Raw genomic sequence first — 23,090 nt, 5'->3', positions numbered from 1 at the left:
TGCATCCCCTCGTTATTTATTTATTCTGCTTTAATTGCGTTAATTCCCAGCTATACTGAAATACTCGTACACGGCCGTCTGCTCAGACCGTTCCCCTCAGGCACCGGACCGCACTGTGAGGTATTGTGAGTAATCAGGCGACGTCAAGGCAGGGCTATGGCAGCAGAACGAAGAAAAACAACTTCTATTAGATTGGGTCCCAAGTCGGAAACTCAGGAACAGATGTAGCTTGTCCAAACATCAACCAGCTATGTCTTCTCCAAAATCACATCCTTGTCCTTTTCTCATTTTTGCCTTTTAAGGGGGTATAAACCCATATTAGAAAGCTGGGTCTCAGTTCAGTCCTGAGGAGCTGAGTTGTTAGGTTTTAGGTCAGCACTACTGCCTTCAACTTGAAGTAAAACCACAGCCATGACTTCAACCATCCACCTTTTTTATTGTTTTTTTAAAGTTGTTTATTGCACCAATATTATTGACAAAATGTACTTAATTGTTAATACATTAAGGGAATCAGAACATAAAAATAAAATAAAATAAAATAAAATACATTGATAAAATTCTGACCAAGCTCATAACATGAATTAACTTGTTTAACTGCCTTAATTCGTAAAAGCTGGAAACAGTTCACAAAATGGCTGCTGGAGGAGGCACAAGCCACTAAATTTCCTTCGCCGAAGATCTGCTGAAATGGAAATCAAGGTGTTCAAGAATTCAGGTATTACACACGTCTGATATCACGGGTGACATGAATCACTGTAAGGCAACCGTTTAAAACAAACAAAACTATAACTGCAGAAAAAGAATAATTAATTTATTAAAATTGTAAATTGTACAACATCCTGTTTTGTTGCATCTATGACCTTACAGAGTTTTCATTGGTTTAAGAGATTTTAGATTAAATTGACATATTGATCAAAATTAACAAAACTAAATAACACTTTGAAATGTCAAACTGAACTTCATATTCCTGGGTTGATATAGGCTGATTTCAGTCCAATTCAACAACAGGCCTGTAACAGGAAATCCCCAGCTATGAGAACTGAATTCAAAACTATTGCTAGAAAAAGTACATACTGCTCTTTAGAAAGGCATGAAGATTTCTGGTAAGTACAAGTAGTAGTTACATTAACAGTCACAAATATTAATAAACTTGAGATTAAAAGAGAACCTCATTCTGGCTTGTGTGTGTGTGTGTTTCAAAAATACAATTTAAATCACATGATACATATACTAAAGTGTTCATGTATATATGTATGCATGTTTACCATATGTACACCATATACAAACATATACATACAGTATGTTGGTGTGGTGCATATATAACATCTGAAAGGCTGCAACTCTTTGGTACAAACATGTGCATCCCGACTCTGCAGTTAATCAGAAGATCGTCATTTGCTTACATGTTTACACTAAAGCACACTTGATGCACAGACTAAACGAATTGGATTCTGACTGTGAGACAAGCAGGGAGGACTATGTAGGATAATGTCACAAATCAGCCCGATGGAATCTCAGCGTTGCCGTTTATTCTAATTCTGCAATCGTCAGGGTGATATAATTAGCATGTGCAGTGGGGGGGAACATACTTCACTTTTTTAATGTAATGTAAAGTGTTACAACAGTTCCCACACACAATAAAAACATCTTTCAGGCAAGTTTCTTTCAAGATCACGTGTCACATTGCATAAATTCAACCATATTTGTTGGTTTCACACAAAACAGCACAAGAAAAAAAATTAAACTGGGCCTAAGAATGGTCTGTGAAGACGAGGGATAGTGATTGTGCTCTAAACCTTCACTCACAGAGAGGTATTAAGCACTTTAATCTTGCTTTTTACACCTCCCCAATTGATACAGCTAATTAAACTGTAATTGACCTAACCGATGAGCACAATAATACAAACTTAATTGGAATACAATGGTCGTAAAGGAAAAAAAGTTAGACACTGAAGGCACAATACAAACAAGATCCATCTAAACACTAAAGTAAAACCGTATGAATAACTAATAATAATAAAACAAAATCAAATACAATGGCAGGTTACAAATGGGTTTATAATAATTGACTACATTTAGCCAAACTGAAGTACAATGATTTTGACTGTGCATGGTGTGTGTTGCAAACAATTGACAACGTTTTTGAATGTAAAGGAAATACTGTGCAACTAAACAATCACACAGATTTGGAATTAAAATTTCTGGGAACTGGAAATGCTGACACCAGGAGCAGTTTTAATATTAAGGTTAGATGATCGTTGCAGCAATGCAAGTGCCATTATATACGATGCCGTGCAGGGAAATATATATATATATATTTTTTAAATGAAGCACGTTAATACAGTTATGAAATAATGCTTGACGAAGTGGTGTTTTAAACTACGCACTAAAGACAATGGCTTCAGCAGTATTCCAAACCCTGTTTGCCATCTCTGGTAAGCTTTTTTGTTCCTTTTAGTTTTTCAATTTTTTTCCCCTCCACCGCCTGCTACAGTTAAAAAAAGAAAAAAAAATAGTAGTAATAAAGATTATAGGAGGTTTCTGTTGCCAAATATGTTATTGGGATCCACATATTCTTTCACAGACTTCAGCATTCCAATGCCCACGTCCGAGATCGTCTCCTGCAGCCACCGCTTCCGTAACTTGCCCACTAGAAAGAAAAAGAGAGAGAAAAACTAAAAAAAAAAAAAAAAAAGAAAGAAACAACAGAATGCTTGAGTGTTCACCAGGCTGCTGGGAGCCAATCAATCTTGTAAGTGTGAGTGAATAAACACTGTGTGATAAATGCTTTTATTCAAAAATGAGAAATGTTTTGCATTCTGTGATTTATGGAGCCCACCAGACTATCAAACTCATTAGGCTCAATGCATTCCCCAGAGGAAGGCTGTGCCGCTGCACACTGTCTAGCTTCTGCTCAAGCTGGGAAATGCAGATGAAACTTGGGGTCCAGATAACAGGCCATTTTTATTGACACCGAAGTGAAGGCTGTGTGCGCTTTAGCAAAACCTGCATCCTTATGGACTTTTCTCTGGACACTAGATTAGCAAAGAACAACCATCTACCCTCTATGGGGTTATTACATTAGTTTGTATATGCAGAATTCCTAACTTTGAAGAAACATGTTGCAGTTGTGGCCAATTTCTGATTGGAAAAAACAAAACAAAAACTAAAACAAACAGCATTCAATATGTATGGCCTGGCAAACGCCCGTCTCTCTGCCACTATTCTGCCGAGTCTGAAGATGTGGCACACAGTCAGCCTGGGTCAGTATCGCACCCTGATCGAAGATCTACCAGCTGTCCACGCAGACGTACTTCAGTTCTTGCAGATTGCGAAGGTGGCATCTCTGGCTACAGACTCCCTGACAAAGGCATTTTCAACTACTCTCTCTGGGACTCTAGACATTTATTCATGCATATACCAACTGCTCCTGCTTCCACAAAACCCATTCAAGTGAACCCTGGTAGACTATCCCAGAACAAAAAAATATTGTCTTAAAAAACAAAAAAAACAAACACAAACAAACAAGTCCTGTGCACTCTTTCACAAAGTATGTTTTATATAGTTTGAAGCCACAAAGAACATCATTGAATTTGCCTTTTTCCATATTACCATCTCACTCAATACTAAATTAACTTTCATTTTTCTTTTAAAGGTATACCTATTTTTTTATCATTTAAAAAGTATAGCTGAAAATGTACAATGTGTGAGGTGACTAAGCCTGAAAACTGAAACGTGTTTTATAGATCTCTCTAATTAATTGAAACCTTTACTTCAGTTTCCATTTGCAGAAGGTTACATTTAAGTTAAATCCAAAAAAGCTCATGGACTTCATTGACACCTCACTTCTCTGGGGAAACAAAGTTTCAGAGGAACTGGCTTCATAAATATAACCTTTTTGTAAAGCCCTTGGTTAATACAAGCCACATTTGTGTTTTATTACTTTATTATAAACGTATCATTGTTCTGTGCATGGGAAGCCTGGAGCCAAATGAAAATGCGAGTCCTACAGAAATTCTCCCAGGATTTAGTTTTTGACAATGTTTATTTTGCCTTTGCGTTGCCTTCACCACGTAAAATAAGTAAGTATTTTCACTAATTGTATCCTTAAAAGATCTACGTGACCTGTATGTATGTATGTTTTTATTTCTAAATAGATGTATATTAGAATTTGAATGACCAGAGAAGGGCCATGTCTCTAAAAGTGTATTGTGTTAATTTATAATAAAAATCATTCCCCTTCTACAGCCCTGTCCTGACCGAGATCAATCCTACTTCCGTTTCTATTAAGAGGTGAAAAAATGCCCCACAACCTCTGACATTTGCATGAAGGTTAATTGTAAGGGTGGCTGTAATGTTTTCCTTAAAGAAAAGTTAAGATGGTTTCTTTTCACTTGAATAACTGAACTGCCATTTAAAAGTAAATACAGCTGTTCTCGTTTCAGCACATGGAATTGTGTTCAGTTTTTACTGAGCAAAAGCCCTTTACTGACTTGACCTCAGCATCTTTGAAGGCGTACACACGGGTGGGGAACGCAGCGATTCTGATCCTAGAGCCCTGACAGCCATATTCTGCCCATCTTGATCCAAAGTCTTTGGTAAAACAAGTATCCCAAGAAGGACAGAGGGTGTTCTGCTGGGGTTTGATAGTGCATAGGTGTGGAGAAAGAAATCCTTGTCTGTGCACTGGTTTAGGCCCAATCCATACCCAGGAAAGTTAACATACCCTGTGAGCTGCCGACGCACCTATTCCCTGTTTGCAGTGTCAGGAATAGGAACCAAATGGCAGGAAGCGTCTATTTATGACATCTTGGGAGTTTTCGGCTGCCACCACCATCCCCTGCTTTAATGAAGCTTCAACTGTTCAAATATGTGATTTTAGGTCAGCCTCCTGTTTCCACTGAAGCCTGTATATTAAACCCCACTCAGATTTATGGGCCCTGCTGTTATCTGGCCTGGTGGTGCGCAGACTGAGCTCACCGTGGGAGCTCCTTGTGAGATACACAGCACGGCCGCTTGAATGCCGAATCCTATGCCAGCCGAGGGGAGTCTCCCTTCTCTCGCCGCGAGGCTGATATCTGTCAAACTACAGATACATGTAACACATGGATAGACTTAGCAAACGAAGGGTGGTCGAGGACTTAAATCAAGCGCTAAGATGCGGTTCACACCGACCGAGTCTGCGCGTCACCCCGACTCTAACCCTGGATATCAGCAGAGGTCACACGGAGCCGTATCGGGGAAACTCGAGCTCTTCCAGTCAAGCGAGGGAATGGAGAGAGCAAGGAGAAAAAAAAAAAAAAAAAAGGTCTCGGGAGCTAAAGGTTCACCCAGGAGCGCAGGGTGTTATCATAGCCTCTGTAAACGTGGCCTGTGATTACAAATGTAATCGGCCAGTGGAGACGACAAAAGTGTCCCCTGACAAGCCGGGACAGATGAGAGACCACCGAGGCCACAGCGCTGCCAGCTTGCGCGCTTCACCCTCCGAGCGCACGGTTCCAGATGGGATCATACAGACAGCACCGCGCAACGACCCTATCAGCAGCCCCTGAATATTTAACAAACTTCGTAAGGTTCCCAAACGACCCCCCACCCCACCGCCGCCACCCCCCTTCTGGTAGAAGGGGAAGGGAAAAAAAAAAAAAACAGAAGGTGCTTGGAGTGCATCATTAGTCCTGTCACAGTGATAATTTACACATCTATCTTGTCACATTTCCTCAGTTTTTGGTGCTACTGTAATAAATCTAATAGGTTTTTGATCGGGCAGATGAAAAATGCAAGGCTGTATCCATGCCATGTATGGAATGTAAAGGGGGGCATTATTTGCAAAGTTCAAAATAGGAGTTTAGGGTAAAGGGGAGATTTGGGGGAAATTGAAAAATGTGTGAAAAGCACACATATGTGATTAACCTTAATTTATAATAATCCATTACACTTTCTGCTCAGACAGGGATACAGTTACACTTACAAGACGGGGATTATTTTGAAGCCCTATTAAATCCACATTAGGTGAAGGGAAAGCATACATTCAGTATGGATTTCTACATCAAAATAAACGGGCCACTGGGAAAATGTCTTTAGATTCCTCAGTGTTCCCAGGTACTTTTAAAATTGATGTTAAAAGTGTGCTGATCTGCCTTTATAATAAACAAACCCTATATACAAAAAAAAGACCTCTTACTGGTCTAATACAACAAGACAAGTATCAAACTTAAAAGGGCAGCCAGTACTGTAGACTAAAGTTAATTGGCAAGCATGATTGATTCAGTCTTTGGGAGATTAATGTTCTGTAACCTTTCTACTTCAACTTTGGTGACCCAATACACCATTACATTTCCTTAAACAGGGGCTTTAGAGCCTTCCTGATTTCACAAAGCCTTGCCAACTTTTATCCGGTAGTCCATACTGTGATGTTAAAATACAATCAGTCTTCTCACTGCTGTTCACACACACACACACACACACACTTTTTATTACAGTTGGAAAACACATTGGTGTAGGCGATATTTTCAAACATAAAATATTTATTTTCCGAGTTAGATGGCTCTGATGTTTTAAGTCAAACTCGTTTTCTTTGTGCCTCATGTATGCGCATCAAGTATTTATCAAAAAGAATTAAGAATCAAACCTTCAAAGGTTTCACACCCTGGTACACATGTGGGGTGGGGTGGGGGGGTATGTGTATGTGCAATAAGCTGATGAGACATCCATCTGTTTATTTGCAAGAGATACAAATATGTACAAACCAAACTAGATCATATTAAATATAATACAATTTTACATTTCTATCGTGCAATAATAATTGTGCTAAAGTGTGGATATAAATTATTTTAATATCCCCACCACTGTGCTGCTGACCTGTGTGAAGCCCTCTCCTTACTTGTGGTAGTTGTTGTAAACACTGGGTTAAAAATAATTTATATTTCCTGTAGTGCCCTCCCACCTCGCAGTCCCAGACTACATCTGTTTTCTTTGATACACAAAACCGAGTTAAACTAGCTCCATTTGTCACAGCGTGATTGTGGGCAGACACACCAGTCTGTCTGTATCCAGATAGCAAACCCAACTGTTATTAATCACAATTACAAGCAGGGCTCTGCAAGAGAAATTGCATCAATATTCTCTTTTTTCACAATGACAGTTAAATGCTCAAGTGAGAATGTCAGGACCAGGCTTTTGGGTCAGTAAATAAGACTGATAACAATAGGATCATTTACAGTAGCAAGTTGATTTTTTTTTATTACTGATCTTTTAATTTTGAAGCTTCCCTGCCCTGATAAAAATTGGGATTTAATATCCTAACTGATTCATTACAGGCCCTTTTTGACATGTGTGATTAATAGCCTGGAGTGATATATGAAAACAGTAAGGCGGATGGCAATATAGATAAGGCAGCCATTTAGTTTAAACCTGATAGGATACTTTTTTTTCTTCTCTTCCCCACATTTCATTTCTTCTGTGTCCAACTGAACAAAGAGCAAACACATGGACATTGTCTAGTCTTTGAACTTTAAAGCATGTGATGAAATGGCCTGCCTGCTGGGTGCCCGTACGAGGTGCAGTAAGGAACACTTCAGAGAATAACTACTTGTAGGGGGCACAAACAGACAAGGCAAGGACAAAAAAGTAACACTTTAAAATAGCCTGTAATCCTAACCCTGACCCTAACCTTGTTATACACGCGATTAACAGCAGAATCAGTTGCAGTGCATAAGGTGTGCATGTGTTATTCCTATGGTATTCATACATCAATTCATAAAGAATCGGTGCCCATTATTGTCAAGTGTGACCTAAATAGATGTTCTGTTGCACGAGATGTGGGCATTAGACCATCGTGTTTACATTTCACAGGTTGGGTGGTAGAAGTTTTGAGATCACAGTGATAGGCGAGACTTCTGTGAGTAGATGTTCCCTCTAAATGACTCGGCAACATTTTTTTTTTCCTCCCCTTAAAACGTAATAGACTTCTTTGAACACTTGTATGCTAATGAACCGATATCAAGACCAACAGATGAATAAACTAACGTGGAACCTTGCTTAGTATTTCCAACGTTCAGGACTGAAACTTGTGCCGGTGATGCCAGTAAAGGGTAGAAAACACTCAGACATCACTGTCAATCATCCAAAAAGGCCAACCAAACATGGCGGCGCTGCCCATTTCCCAATTATGGTTGTTTAGCCCCGCCATATGGTGCCATTGTGATATGTAGGACAACATCCCATACAACGGCTTTCTAATTGGATGTGCTTTAAACCTTAAACACTCCCCAACAAAACTTGCATCTCTTATGTTGTTGTGCCGTTAAGGAAATGGTTCTTTAATAAGAGGGATCTTGGGAAGGCGTCCCATCTGCACACGGTCTGTCTGACCAGCTGTTGTGCAGAAGACTGATGCTCCCCGTTCAGATTGAGAGTTGAAAGGGTTATGAAGCCACTGCACAGCGGAGCGCCACCAGCATCCTAACAAACATGTTACAATACCTCCGTGATGATGCGAGAGGCTCCCTCCATTGGCAAGGATCTCATCGCGCGCAGCATGCTGGAAGAAAACAGGGAGATTTGGGTCTTTTGTAATCCGCTTGCTAACCCTGCGCCAAGGACGACAAACACAGTCGTGCTCCTCCACAGTTCACAGGAATTATGTTATGTGTTCGCAAAAAAGGTTATGACTTTTAGCAAGACATTAAAAGACAAATATTTCACATACATTAAAAGTTATCTTGGCAGTATAAGAGTTTTTCATTTAATGTACTTAAAGAATTGAAAGCAAACACAGTTGTAATACAAAATGAGGTGACATTACTTCAATTTCATCATAAACCATGATGGGATCGCTGATTCCTCTGTAGTTGAAGGCAAAGTAGAAGTAAACACAGGCACCGGCATCGTAGGTCTGAGTCACCCTGCATAAGAAAAAGCGGTATTAGTGCACGGGGACAGGTAAATATTACAGTGGCCAACTATAGACATACAACAAGAACAGTTTTGTGAAAAGCACAAATATTGATTGCATTTGGATGATCAAAATTAAACCTGCTGAAAGAATTATATCCCAATAAAGTCATCTTCTGACCTAATTTTGTCAATGCAATGCATCACCCGACCCCCGTTTTTTTGTTTGTATCTTTAACTATACATACATATAGATAAACACACATTTATATTTTTTTCTAAGGCACACTTAAGGTAATTTTCAATTTAATAAAAGCATTTTAAAATGCAATAAGGGGCACGTTTGTTCACGATTCACCTCTGACCCCAATTCCAGTAATGTTTTTCCAAATACAGCTGAAGTAGGATGGATCTGTCACCTTTAATCTCATCACATTCTCCTTCCATTAAATAGCCATCAGCAATGGACTTTTACTAGATTAACCGAGTTCCCTTTCACATAATGTAAGAAATTGGACCTGCTTCCACCCAAGGGTTGGTTTTTGTACCATATATTTGTATTTCACATACACACAAAATATTACTTTTGAGAATGTTTGTACTGCATTTCTTATGGGACAAATATTAAATTACCTACAATGGTTATCATTTTTATATATTATTTATATAAGGTATTTTCCACTTCAGTTTCTGATAAACAAACTGGGGATGCAGTGTTACAAAAAAGCTGATGAGTGTAAGCATACAAACTATTATACAAAAACATTAATAAATAGCTTGGTTTTAAGAAAATTAGTTTTCCTAAAAATAGAAATAAGAGGATAACAAAATATAACTTCATCATTTGTCTGTGCAAGAGACCGATTCATACCACACACACTGCAGTATACTGTAGATTACTTACACTTCAATATCTAACCTATTTATTTTGTGGATCTGGAAGTATCAAAAAGTTCAGTAAAACTAAGTATGCTATCAAACAAAAGTGAAGTGCAGTGTGAGAAGGCCAGCGACGCAATCGTTTCCTTCGAAACCAGGAGTAAAGCACAGCCATCTCTGTTGTTCAGTTATAAATGTCCCTGTTCAAAAACATTATTCTTGCGACGCATTCTCAGGGCAGCCGGCCTTCCATTCAGTCCCCACGTCACTCAACGCGGTGTCTTTTATAGAGGTTAAATGCTCAAATCAATCTTGTCACAGTCGAAAGCCCACTGGGTGCCGGGGAAATGAATGCCAGAAGAATAATCAAGTGCCACTGTAATCTCTCTGCAAGAGCAAAGGGACTGCACTGTTACTTGTCAATGTCTTAGGCTGGGTCAAAGAGGAAGGTCAGAAGTGCTTGCAATTTAACCAGTAGCACCTTCCTCGCCAGATTGCCATTAAAGGATATTGGAATCTAATAATAGTCAACTGGGCGTATGTGCTGGAGGCTATTTGAGTTTTTGCTCATGGTTAACCTAAAACTGATTATTTGTGGGAGGGATGTGGGTTTTTTTTTTTTTTTTTTTTGTAAACCTGACTGTGTAATTAGCAACTACAGCCTTTGGTTGTGAAGTTCTGGACCTAAGGATCTACATTTTTATCCCCCTTCATGTGAATGAGCGAAGCATTTGCAGGAACATCCTACCCCAAAAACAGCACAGGAAAATGCATCTTAGTCCCAAGATAGACACCACAAACACGGCATTGTTTAAGGACAGCTTTGTTTTCAGGCATTAAAGCTACAATGTAGAACTTGTTACGTATTATTTTCTACAAACATCATCATACCTGCATGTGGACAAAGGAGGAAACTGCACCCCCTTCTCTTTGCATTCACGCACAATCCGCTCTTTGACATTACTACAAAGATCCAGAATCCTAAAAATGAGGAGAAACACAAACACAAATACAATTATTTCCCGTCTATCATGTTTCACAGAGACTAATACCATTAAAAGGATTAAAAAAAAAAAAACTAAAAAAAAAAAACAGAATTTTAGATTTCTGTGGAGAAATCTCCAGCCCTGTGGAGAGGAAGACAGTTTATTTTATACTGTAGGAAAAAGTTAGTACCCAAGAGGAGAGAGTAAAACAGATTCTTTCAGAGTTCACGACAACCCTTCTACCCCAGAGAGGAAGGGAAGATCTATTTTTTTCTAGAAACCTTCTGCCCTGGAGTTGGAAATAAGATAGTTTAAAGAACAGCAGATCATTACTGTTGCAACAGTCTTGCTGTGATGGGACTCCACCACCTACTAATGACTGCCACTCCCCATGAAAAGCACTGGCCCATGGCTCTCCGGCGGTATAATGGCCCCTTTCACATATATTCAGCCGTAAAGGCTTCCGAGCACATCATCCGTGGAGCCAGCGCTTCAGCACAGCTGCATACATTATCTTTCCTTCTCCTCATCAAGTAGATTTTAAAAGAATAAAACGAAGCTGCTTATAAAGCAGTAAGAGCATCTGAGTATGACAAGGTCACTTCCCTTCAGTAGCTAGTGCCCCACAGCAAGCATCATCCGACAGTATTTTCAGTGTGTAATTATATGTATGTATGTAGTATGTGTATCAAACAACACATTGACGAAAAACTGTTTACTGGTTTCACAAGACTATTCAATGTAATAGTGTGTAACTAAAACAAGCACATGCGTCTCTTAAAATGCTAATAAAAGGGAAATAAATGATCACTGGGAATGCATCAAAATGATGTATAAAACTAAAATTCAGCTTACTGTGTTTTTACTAATGACAGCCACTATCAGATAACTGTAGGTGTAAAAAATGGCAGCTAATGGTCTATTACAGTACAAACAGACAAGTGTAGCTTCTTTCGACAGGCTATACGCACCGCAGTATACCTACTGACGGACGCCTACGCAGTCTTTTAAAGCCTTTCATTAAAAAAATATACTTCAATGAAAAACTGAGCAATAAGCCTACAATGATTTAAAAACTATTTTTGACTTTGTTGCCGAAAAGAAACAAAGCTGTGAGTTTACTAATGAATCCACTGTATACCTTGGAATAGCACATTTTAAATATGGGTAACTTTGAAGACAGAATGGAAAGAAAATACTGCAAAAATGAAAAATATAGGTTAGTGAACACTACATTACAGTGATCACTACCTTGTGCAGTTCACTTACAGCTGATACTAATTGAAATGGACTTAGACATGGGTTATTAACTCTTAGTTAACTCTAAAAATCAAGGTACAAGAGATTTAATTTGAATATACCACCTCTATTTGTCTATACAAATACACAAACACAATTTGCTTGGATTAAAAAAAGAAAATCCTAATCCTGTAATAAATCTGCAGGGATCTTCAACACCCCACTATGAACCCCTATGTACCGACAATGTGTGAAATAAATTAATACAGATGTGTAATATACAAGAATGTAGGCAATCTTAGCACTAATCCCATTTGTGTAAGTGGCAATAAAACACAAAAGTGGAGCCCCTGTTAATCTAAGGGTGAGGGTAAATCAGGGCATCTGTGGGTTTACTGAAAAGCCTTTCCACCTACAGCAAACAATCTCCTGACAGGAAGAGAAAGAGCCTCACAGCAGAGAGTCCCAGAGACTGATGAGAAGTATACGTTTGTAACAGGTACTGAGCAAACCTTGTAGGTCAGAAAACGACCTTCAAAATCCATTTGGAAAAGCCACGGTCTAAGAACACACACGGGTTTCAGCAGCGGTTTTCTCCATATTCAGTCAGGTTCTGGAGGTAGTGGCAAGTGATACAATTGTCAAATGAAATCTAAAGCCTAAGGTCAAAGATTAGGCCCTTGATTCTCTAATGAAGGCATCGGTCATAAATAGTAGGATATTGAATCATTTTCCAATGGTGTGTCCTTCAATATAGGGTATTTTGACATCAGCAGCAGTTTAGAGAGCCCACACCAATGTCATTGACCACCAAGCTGCTCAAAAGGACTCTAAGGCACTGTGTGGCCACTGGATGTTCAGAGAAGTCCAACAACAGAAAAACATCCATGTTATTAACACCCCTACTAATGCATTACCTAAATGGATAAATAAGGACACATCCATAGGACCACAATCATACACAAAATTAAACCTTTGTGTTGTGGTTGTTACTTAATTCAATTGAACCACTAGTTTGCATCTTTCATTCTCAGTGGTTTTATTTTTCTATCCTTAAAGTGGTCAAGGAAAATTATTTAGCATTGCTTTTACCTGTCCCATGGTACGGACGTCTCAAACGATTCTCCTATCACATAGTAATCCATTCCCAAATCCTACAAAACAAACAAAGAAAAAAAAATAGTGGATTAGTAATGGGGACCAACTATAAGAACTTCAAAAGTTCGCCCATGGTGATGCACATTATCTAACAGGACCTTTAAAATTGTACCGAGCATGCCATGATATAATGCTTAAAAAACACAGCTTTGTGCATAAGGTATCAATCAAAATGCAATCTGTCTTAGCCTTTGTTGTTGTACAAATGCAGGCATGCTCTCAAATTCCCTAACTGACAGATCATGTAACTGTAGCAGTTTGAAGGTAGCATGACAAATCTATTTTAACACCTTCGTACCGCATTTATCAGCAGTAACTGAAAAACTTGCAAGGCTTTAGGCAACCATGCACAATCAAAACAACATTAAAACACTCATATATGTGATCACATAGACTACTATAAATAAAGTAAAAAATAAACGCCCAGTTGTTTGTAGCACCATTTGAGACACTGAGGAGATTTACAAGTCTTGAGGTAGGTTGTCTCAGACAGCAGGCTTTCTTTCAAGTCAGATTAGGTCTGTCTTTTGTAACCCTTGACAACAATCCTCTCTGTCGCTGAGCAATTCGGCGCACTGACGCACAGAGGTCCTTTCAGCTTCGAAAGAAATGTTCGACTTTAGAAGACTCATGGGCCTTCTTGTCCCCCATCCTCCCCTTCTTTGACAGGTTTTTAAAGGGACGATAAACATTCAGAGGGGAAAGTGACCTACCCGAAGGTAAGCGATGACAAATGTCAGCATGTAACCTCTCTGCCCATTGTCCTCTCCAGCTGCCAGGCCCCTGGAATTGGATAACACAGTTAATATTTAACCCTCTATTCATCCCCTCTGCCCTCCCGATAGCACAGCTGTCTCAGAGAAAAGATCAATGGAAAAAAACGTCAATAAATTCATAGAAGGCAATGCCTTATAAATCTCAGGCTTGCGCTTGACACCAGCAGTGAATAATTACTTTAAAATGTAGCACAAAAAACTCTATAAATAGCCATTTTCAAAGCCCCCTTTTCCCCTTTGAATTTTTCTATTCACACCCAACATTTTCCGGGGGGGGGGGGGGGGCAGAATCTAAATACGTTTCTTTCTGAAAGTCTTAAATTTGGGACTTTATTAGGAATTTTATGAAAATAGCACAAATCATGAATTCAATCATGACACTGTATGTGTATTTATACATAAAATATGCTGTAGTTGATATTACTGTGCTAAAGAAACCAGTGATATGCGAGATAAGTGACAAGGAATTATTTACACATTTTATTCTCAATTTCCAAGACTCAATTTCAACAAATCAATTATGCAATTAAAATAACCCCATTATTCACTAGTAATGATCAATAATCTTCAAAATATACAATAAACAATGTAAATTGTACCTTGAAAAACTTAATATGATTAAAAATGAGAAGACACATCACAAGCAGTATTTTAAATATTGCTTTTAATAAACCTTTCATAAAGCAAATGTAATGTGCTTATATTACAGTAAGAAATTTACCAAATTCAGCTTGAGACAGCTTTTTTCCCTCTATTCACAATGACTATGGGTTTGAATGTAAATTAAATACAAAAGGAAGATGTATGAAAAAAATGTATATACCAATAAAAGATACTACCACATACCTGAAATAAAAAACTACCTCTTGTTTATGAATGTTATTTATAAGCCTTTCAAAGAGCCATTTCTGCAAAGCAGGCTGTTTCCTGTAAGGGGTCCCTCAAACATCCAGAGCATAGTGGACGCCGGGCTGTTTGAATTTGACCAGGTCTGGGTTTACTTTGATGAGTCACAGCTGGACCTTATCAATAAACAGTATCTAACTGATGTAAATCCACTTTTACATAATCAGACGGTGATAAAAACAAGGCAAGAGCAAGGCAGTTACTCCACTCGCAAAAGAAAGTGTTACAGATAAGCAACGTGCTGTTCCTCATTTCCCAAAGCAAGGACACAATATAGGATATTTAGGCCGAGATCACTGTCATGGGCATATGGACCCTGTATCTAATGAGTTCTCTATACATGTTGAGACCGAAGTAACATCGCACAAGAGCAGATAACAAGAACTAGATAATACTCCCTCATGAAGCATAAACGTGAAACAAAAGTATTCCAGGGTGTGCGTGTATACATATATATTTATATTTACACACATACACATTTCAAACCATTTAAAAATAAACAAGAAAATCACTAAATATGAATGGTTTCTTTGCAATTTTACAACAATTCTGAAGCAATGCAATTATTTTTTGTAATAGTCCAACAGATCTAAATAATTGCTCATTAGCGTTTCCTTTTTTGAAAAAGGGTGTGCGGGGGGTGGTGGGGGGAGTGTCTTTCGTTAACTCTGACAGATAACTTATTTCCACCAGGGTTTCTATCGATCTGGCTCATAATCAATCAAAACGGGCAGGGAAAAAAAGCACCCCGCCATTACTCAGCCTGTTCACAGAGTGAGACATTCGCTGTTTCTTTCCAACAGTACAAAACAACCGATGACAAGGGGAGGGCTACAGGTAATTTATCAAATTTTGGTTTATACCCGATTTCCTTCTCAAAACACACAATCGCAAGGCTTTGGGACTTTGTTCTGTAGGAAGTAGTCCGATTCAAACCATTTCTTCTTTAGGTCAATTTGAAACCAATAAAAATGTCACACTCTGATGGCAACTCCTCACTCACTCAGCCGGCGTGGTAGAGCAGAGAATCAGGGGAAATGACCACCGTTAAACACAAAAACTATTTTATTTCAACTACGAGGGCCAAGATGTCGGTAGTATCGATGATTAGCAACAATTTAAATGCTATTTCTTTAAATTAATCCTATTAAAAATAATAGTATTTATTTATAATCCTTCTGTATGAGAAAGCAGTTATGAGACATGGGAACTGACCATAAAAAAAAATATATGTGAGTTGTGGAAGAAAAATAACAGATGCTGCACATATTCCAGGAGGATTTTGGTCATTTAAATAGATCTCTGTGATATTCCAGTTCGAGTTAATTACATGTATTTGCATTCAAATTTCCTCAAGAAGGTTGTTGATGGCCTAAGTCCTCAAGTCACAATGATTTAGTAAACAGAACAGTTATTAATCATTTAATGAAGAAACGGACAAGGACAATGATGCTTACCCAAACTTGGCAGCAATATCATAGACTTGCTTCTCGTGTTGAAGAACCCTTTCCCGATCTCCTTCAAACAGCAGAGTTGCCACGCACAACTGGTTGGGATCAAATCCTTTAAACTGGTAAAGGAAGGGCAAGAAATTAAGAAAACAAGACCTTGACATATTTGTTGTATTTATCATTCTTTTAGTTCGATCTTCAGGAAAGCTTTATATTTTCAAATTGTTACAGGGAAATGTGTTTTTTAAAGTTGATCATACCTTTGTGATATAGAATTTTTTCAGACCATCGAGGAATGAGGTAAAGATTGAAGACACCTGGGGCTTCAGAGCATGTCCTGCATTAGATAGCAAAATAAATAAAAGAATAAATGTAAACCAGCTGAATAGAGACAATAATTTAGAGGCTGTTGGACAGAATGGACAGCTCAAAGCAAACACTCGCAGCATTTCTTTTCTAACAACTGTAACATATTCTCAACATCTCACATCTTAATCTCTCACATATTGCCTTTGTGTACTTAAAAAACATTTCAATGTAAGATTTATTTCATTTTAAACAATACAAGGAAATTAGGAAATCGGAGTAAATGAACTTGCAGATAGCAATAAAGCATGGGGGTGTAAGCCAAGGCAGCAGCAATAAATCTGTTGACTAAAACAATGTCTGGTTGACACTGTAATATCTTTCTCCTTCAGCCATAAATACAGCTCTGGACAAAATTAAGAGACCACTACAAAATTATCAGTTTCTATGGTTTTACTATTTATATGTATGTGTTTGGGTAAAATGAACATTATTGTTTTATTCTATAAACTACTGACAACATTTCTCCCAAATTCCAAATAAAAATATGAATGGAATGGAACGGCTGCCATACATGTAGAGATGCTGATTTGAGAAAAAATTGCAGTGATCTCGTCATTTTTTCCAGAGCTGTATATACAAATTCATTTATTTATTCTTCATCAGACCATAAACTGTTCGTGCAACTCAGAACGACAACTGGATGCCAGGTGTAAAAGTTATCTTTCAAAATAAAAAAGACATCAGCTCATTGGAGATTTTATATATAAAAAAAAATCTTTCAGTCTTTTTAAAAGGATTAATTTATTTACATGCTTTTCATTTTAAATGCAACCACGTTTGTCATCTGACATTATCAACATAAATATACAAGTATTTCCTAACCCTACTAAGGATTTATGAATACAGAAACTCTTAAATCAAACCAGAATAAATAATTGTCTATGATTAAGCCAGTATGTACACTTTACTTTTATAAGCAGCATATAAATTACAAGATACTTTGTTTTACAGAGTTCTAAACAATTCAAATTTTTCTGAGTAACAAATTACTCTGCTACTACTACCTTATTTATTCAGTTCACATTGCACTACATTAGGCAGCATTTATGAAAAATTTGTCTGGCAATATATAATCAAGTTTATAATAGTCATTTTCCACATTCTCACTTTTTATCATAACCCTGAGGTCAATTAATTTTTTGATGATGAAAATATACATCCTGGCCTTAGTCCACATACTCAGAACTGGTACAACTAATTATAAATATTTTTCACTGGTTATTTATGTGTGTTTTGCATATCTGTAAATAGGGACTTGACTGGTCTACCAGTTACAGGACATTATGCTGAAGTATATGCAAAATGTTATTTTTACAGTTGAAAAAAGCTGCGAAATAAGGAGACAATTATTAAGAGCACAGAAAAATCTGAAGTATGCTCAATGAATTGCAGACTGGGATCATAAGGTTAAAATAATTGGCCATATATCTGAAGCCTCCCAATTAGGTGCATCTCTTGTGATTTGTTTCTAGTATCATTATAGACAAAACAAACATTTTGGTCTTAAAATTTACATCTCGACTCAATAGCTGCATTCATTCATCAGATTCACAGATCTCGCGTTTAACTTAGTCTCACATAAAGGCAGATCGCTGAAACGCCTGATCAAGCCATTTAGAAGAAAAGGATAATTAAGGAGTCAAGACAAAGCATTAACAGCTTTTGCACTGCAAGTTGTAATATAGCTCTGTGTTTTAGTTGTTAGCAAAACCCTGGAGACATTTCATCTTTCCTGCTTAATGCAAAGAAGTGCAAACACTGTAGAAAATCTTGAAATATATGGGAAGTAATGAGGTCCCATGGGAACTACACACTTTCTAAGGATGTCTGCTTTAGGCAAAAGGACAATATTTTCAATGAAAACTTATAGAAAATATTACAAAACTGCAATAAATGAAAATAATATTAATTGACATAAAGGTAATTTTCGCTATACTTAATCCTTATGTATTCCATAGTAAGTTAAATAAATTGGCAGGTTGAAGCTACTATGATTGTTATATACCTTGTTGGAATATTGTTTTTTTTGTCAAACTGTTGTCAAATGCAAACCAATGAAAACCACAATATAAAAGGATGGAAAGGGGTTGCTTAAAGCATAATCAGTTATCATTGACTGACACAAACAAATGACAGAATATCCCCAACATCAAAAACCAGCACATCACTCCAGTGCTTGTGTATTTAACTTCAACTGACATTGAAACAAAAGATAACTTCAGCTAGGGTGACTCTGTAGTAACTGTTTTGAATATCCACACACATCTCAGGGGGTTAAACCGATAGTTCAGGACTACAGAGAACTTACAGAAGAAACACATAAAAGCCTTTTGTTATATTCATGGGTTAATTCCATTCCACACAAATACTAAACCAAAGATACAATAGTCGGGTGAACCAAATGAAGACCCCACTGCATTTGATTTCCCCAATTTAAATCAATAAAAAAACAGCAACAACAACAAAAACAAAACTAGGTTGAAAAATAACTGCCTTGTGTAAGGGGAAGATTAATATTTGTACTCAACACATTCCCCCATGGCATTTACCTAATCTCTGCACAGAAAAAGTCAGCGCTCTCTTGAGATGCGAGGCTTTAGAGATAGTAGTAACAGGATAAACACAACTGACACTTGTTTCTTCCTCCACATTCAGCATTAACTTTATACAATTAACCAATTAAATTATCTCAGGACATAGGTATGTAACAAAAAATAAATAAACTTAAGTCAACGAACTGAAGTAGAGACAAAAAGGCCACAAAGCCTCGGCTGTCTTGAATAAATCAGGTAAGGAAAGAGGCGGGATGATGTAATTTATTGGAGCTGCTGAGAAGCCTTGAAACAAATAATATTTAAACAACGGGCATACGACAAATCCTGTCTTTCATAAACATATTAAGCATTTTACTACATTTATCGCATTGCATATTTTACACCAGAGGGAAAGCACAATCACATGATGGCAGCATTGTTGTCGTTTCTTCATTATTAATATAGACCTTAATGTCTGAAATAAAAGACTGAGAAGTGCCAGTAGAGGATAAAATGTAAAAAGCTTGCAGAGGAGGATACACCGGTACATATAAGCAGCCCCTACAGGGACATTAAATACTATCCCTGTCACAAAGCAATTTCCAGGCCTAATGAGGAATTCCACAGTGGAAGTCTGGTGGTTCCAATGCACAGTGATTAACTGCCTGGAAATCCCACTGTTATTCTTTCCCCGACTTCCAGATTCATTGCACGCAGCAAAGTGCTGACAGACAGGTCCAAACTCCGGATTTCCACCTCGGGGTACGCACACCACTATGACACAGGCTTTCAGTATGAAAACCGCATTTCACCAACTCCTTAGAAACACAGATGAACAGCGAGACAAGGCAGCGCTTTTACATTTAGACATAAATCATGGCGCATACCGTGCTGTTCGACTCACCTGATCCGACAACATTAGAACAGAAGCACAGAAATATTGTCTTTGGCATGACGTGTAATGTGATAAAATGCTAAATATCGCTCGGTGACCTGCACTGATCCTGAGCTACACCTTTCCAATTCCTTACAAGATCTCGTCCATGTCGATAAATGTCATGCTCTCAGTTTTTCTGTGGCAGTGTTAGATTATGGCAATGAGGCAAAAAGTTAAACCCTAGAAAAGGACCATGGGAATCCAATCTATCGAAATAAAAAGAAAAATAACTTGACAATGTGCATTCGTTTCATTTGTTGATGCTTCAGAATATCTGTTTGCTACTGGTTTCCTTGCATCTTCATTATGGTAATATATATGCTAATTGCCTATATAGCTGTAATGAAAAGACAGAAGTACAAGGGCACATCAGTGGCACTGGGCACCAAATCCAACCAGCACCAATCACTTAACATCACTTGTAAAATATACTGCATTTACTTAATCACTATCTAGCTGAAGCAGTGTCAGATTTGGTTTTTTTAACCAGTTTGTACTCCTTCTGTTTCTGAACGGCCTATGTTGTCCCCATCATCTCATTACCCAAGCAGTGGAATACTGGTAAATAAAGATTACTTACCAAACTGAAACTGTGCATTGTCCATTAGTCGAATGGATGCTGGTGCACATCTCTGTTGAGAGACATATAGGATTTAACAATCAGACGGTCATGGTATTAGATATCATGCTAAGCTACGATCAGTATTCAGGTGATTTAGGAGTATAACCGAGTCTGTTCTTTGTCTGGAGAGGGGAGACCTACCATTCCGTTTCTAAACTATTAGTCAATCCAATCTCTCACATAACAAAGACAGTTTAAAGGAAAGCAGAAGGAAATCACAATAATAATCCTATATGTGTTTTTGAGCTGTGTAACAAGATGAAATGCAGAAGCCAAGCGTCAAAGCCCCACTATCTGTCCTTCAGTTGCAGACAGCTTTCACGATAGCATTTTGGGTGATAAATCTGATCTAGCTGGTAATGGCGAGTCATATTAACATGATGACAGGGAACTTTCTTGCATGCATTAATTACATTAAAGGTTAGATTTTTCCACTTAAAAGTGTTTTAGCGCTGATTTATTAGATGTGGATCAATGCAGTTCCAAATTGCAGCTAAATAATATACCTATGAGCTCCTATTGCATGCAGAAGAGCCATAGGCACAGGAAATAAATTATGCTTAGAGCAAATAAGCACAGAAATAAACCCCTCCCAGGAGTGCTGCTCATGTGTTTGGGACTATTCCTTGGGGGCTCCTCCCAATAAAGCCCAGCAACATGATCAATAACTTAATTGTACGCTGGCAAGAACAAGTGAGGCTACAACTTAATTCATTTTTCTTGCAGTAATGACTCAATTCCACTGAGGCCCGACTGTCCAGGACCACACAAATCTCAACAACCCAGCTGTCAATAACAGTTTCATCTGTGATCTCGCTTCTACGGCCACAACAGTTTTAAGCGAGAACTGCCTGAACTTTCTCACAAGCTCGGACATTTCTACTAATTACGACACTGTAAGTGATCTGCCGATTCCATTATACAGTATAAGCCACCAGTTAGAAAGACATTGATCTGTGCCAGCACTTCCCAATCCACAATCATGACTGTACAAAGTGCTCCAGCAGCGCAGTTGTAGTGGCAGGACTCCAGAGACTTATGATCTGATGCCACTGTAAAAGCGCATGCTACTAAACACAAAAACAGCCTAATGGCTATTTTAAGGAAATCCCAAACCCTCTAGTACTTTTTGTTTAATGCAATAATGAGAAGCTAATGTATTATACATTGAGCATCTTATATTGTGCAATAGTACAATCATATGGTACAGTTGTGTCTATGCATTAGGTTGTTTTTGTTTTTTTTGCCCACCAGCTCAACCGTAAAATTGGTTCAGGCAAGCAAGGAAAAAGCAAAACAAACAAACATTATAGCAACTGTGATACTTTTGCCAACGTCTTTGAGGGAATAAATAAAAGGAGGATACCTTTGTGAAATGCTTAATTCAGAATATTGACAAGTTGAAATCTTACCATTACTGACATTGTCAAAAAGTTAACCTTCCGTGACATAATATTACATGTAGCAAAGATTACTTCCCTATTTAAAAAAATAAGAAATCTGATTAGAACAGATCTGTGGGAAGGTCACAGATTTGGCTTGCTTCACTGTCCGCCTCACTTCAGGTTTTCGCCTTATCTGCAGTTCTTAAAATACATGAAGTACTATAAATATACTTAGTGTGAGGTTTAAACTAACAAAAACAGTTTTATATTAGCTATTATATTAGAATAACCACAATAATTATATTATTGAATTGAATGGTCTATTTAAGAAAACATACCTTAGGTTATAATACATATTTTTCTAGAACATTGTATAGTGATGGACTGTACCCAATACCTGTGTTTAGTGAATTTACCATACCAAAAAAAAAAAAAAACAAGACAGATGACCATACCTGTTTAGCAACCTCTCTCAAACAAGCCACTCCCTGCTCAAAATTGGGGAAGACTACAGATCCATACTTCTGATATTCTGGGACTGGCCTTATTTTCAGTGTTACTTCGGTAATAACTCCAAGGGTTCCTGTGGAAGAAACGGTCAGAAATGTAAGGCTGTGTTGTTCAAGAAATATGTTGACTACAATGGACAGGATAATAGATAAATAGATATACAAAATATATTAAATACAATTAAAATACAAAGATGGAGCTGAAACAAATTGATTCTGGTAATCAATAATCACTTGTTTAACAATTCAAGTAAATGCAGCCTTTGTGGTGTGTCTGTATCCCACAGCTCTCGACCACAGTGATCTGGTTTCATTTAACACAAGGGTAATGACTGACACTGAAGAAAATAAATATATATACACATGTATGTACACACACAAACACCACCAATCCACTGGTAGATACATATGTGTATGTGTGTTATCCATGTGTACGTATCAAATGAA

The 23,090-nt window shown here is 37.8% G+C and overlaps 1 protein-coding gene across 1 annotated transcript in view; it reads right to left on the bottom strand.

The window, feature by feature from the left end:
• Positions 1-412: 412 nt before the first annotated feature.
• Positions 413-23,090, bottom strand: part of agps (alkylglycerone phosphate synthase) — a 42,489-nt gene continuing 19,811 nt past the window's right edge. The window contains exons 11-20 of the mRNA XM_066687349.1: positions 22,590-22,717; positions 20,708-20,759; positions 16,548-16,624; positions 16,294-16,406; positions 13,868-13,937; positions 13,089-13,150; positions 10,663-10,752; positions 8,804-8,903; positions 8,482-8,539; positions 413-2,650 (exon numbers count right to left, since the gene is read on the bottom strand). Coding sequence (XP_066543446.1) covers positions 2,529-2,650; positions 8,482-8,539; positions 8,804-8,903; positions 10,663-10,752; positions 13,089-13,150; positions 13,868-13,937; positions 16,294-16,406; positions 16,548-16,624; positions 20,708-20,759; positions 22,590-22,717 — 872 coding nt within the window. The 3' untranslated portion in view covers positions 413-2,528. The remainder of the gene's footprint in view (positions 2,651-8,481; positions 8,540-8,803; positions 8,904-10,662; positions 10,753-13,088; positions 13,151-13,867; positions 13,938-16,293; positions 16,407-16,547; positions 16,625-20,707; positions 20,760-22,589; positions 22,718-23,090) is intronic.

The sequence above is a fragment of the Amia ocellicauda genome, chromosome 16 (genome assembly GCF_036373705.1).
Source record: "Amia ocellicauda isolate fAmiCal2 chromosome 16, fAmiCal2.hap1, whole genome shotgun sequence".
Classification (NCBI taxonomy): domain Eukaryota; kingdom Metazoa; phylum Chordata; class Actinopteri; order Amiiformes; family Amiidae; genus Amia; species Amia ocellicauda.
This window is presented reverse-complemented; position numbering and strand designations above follow the sequence as displayed.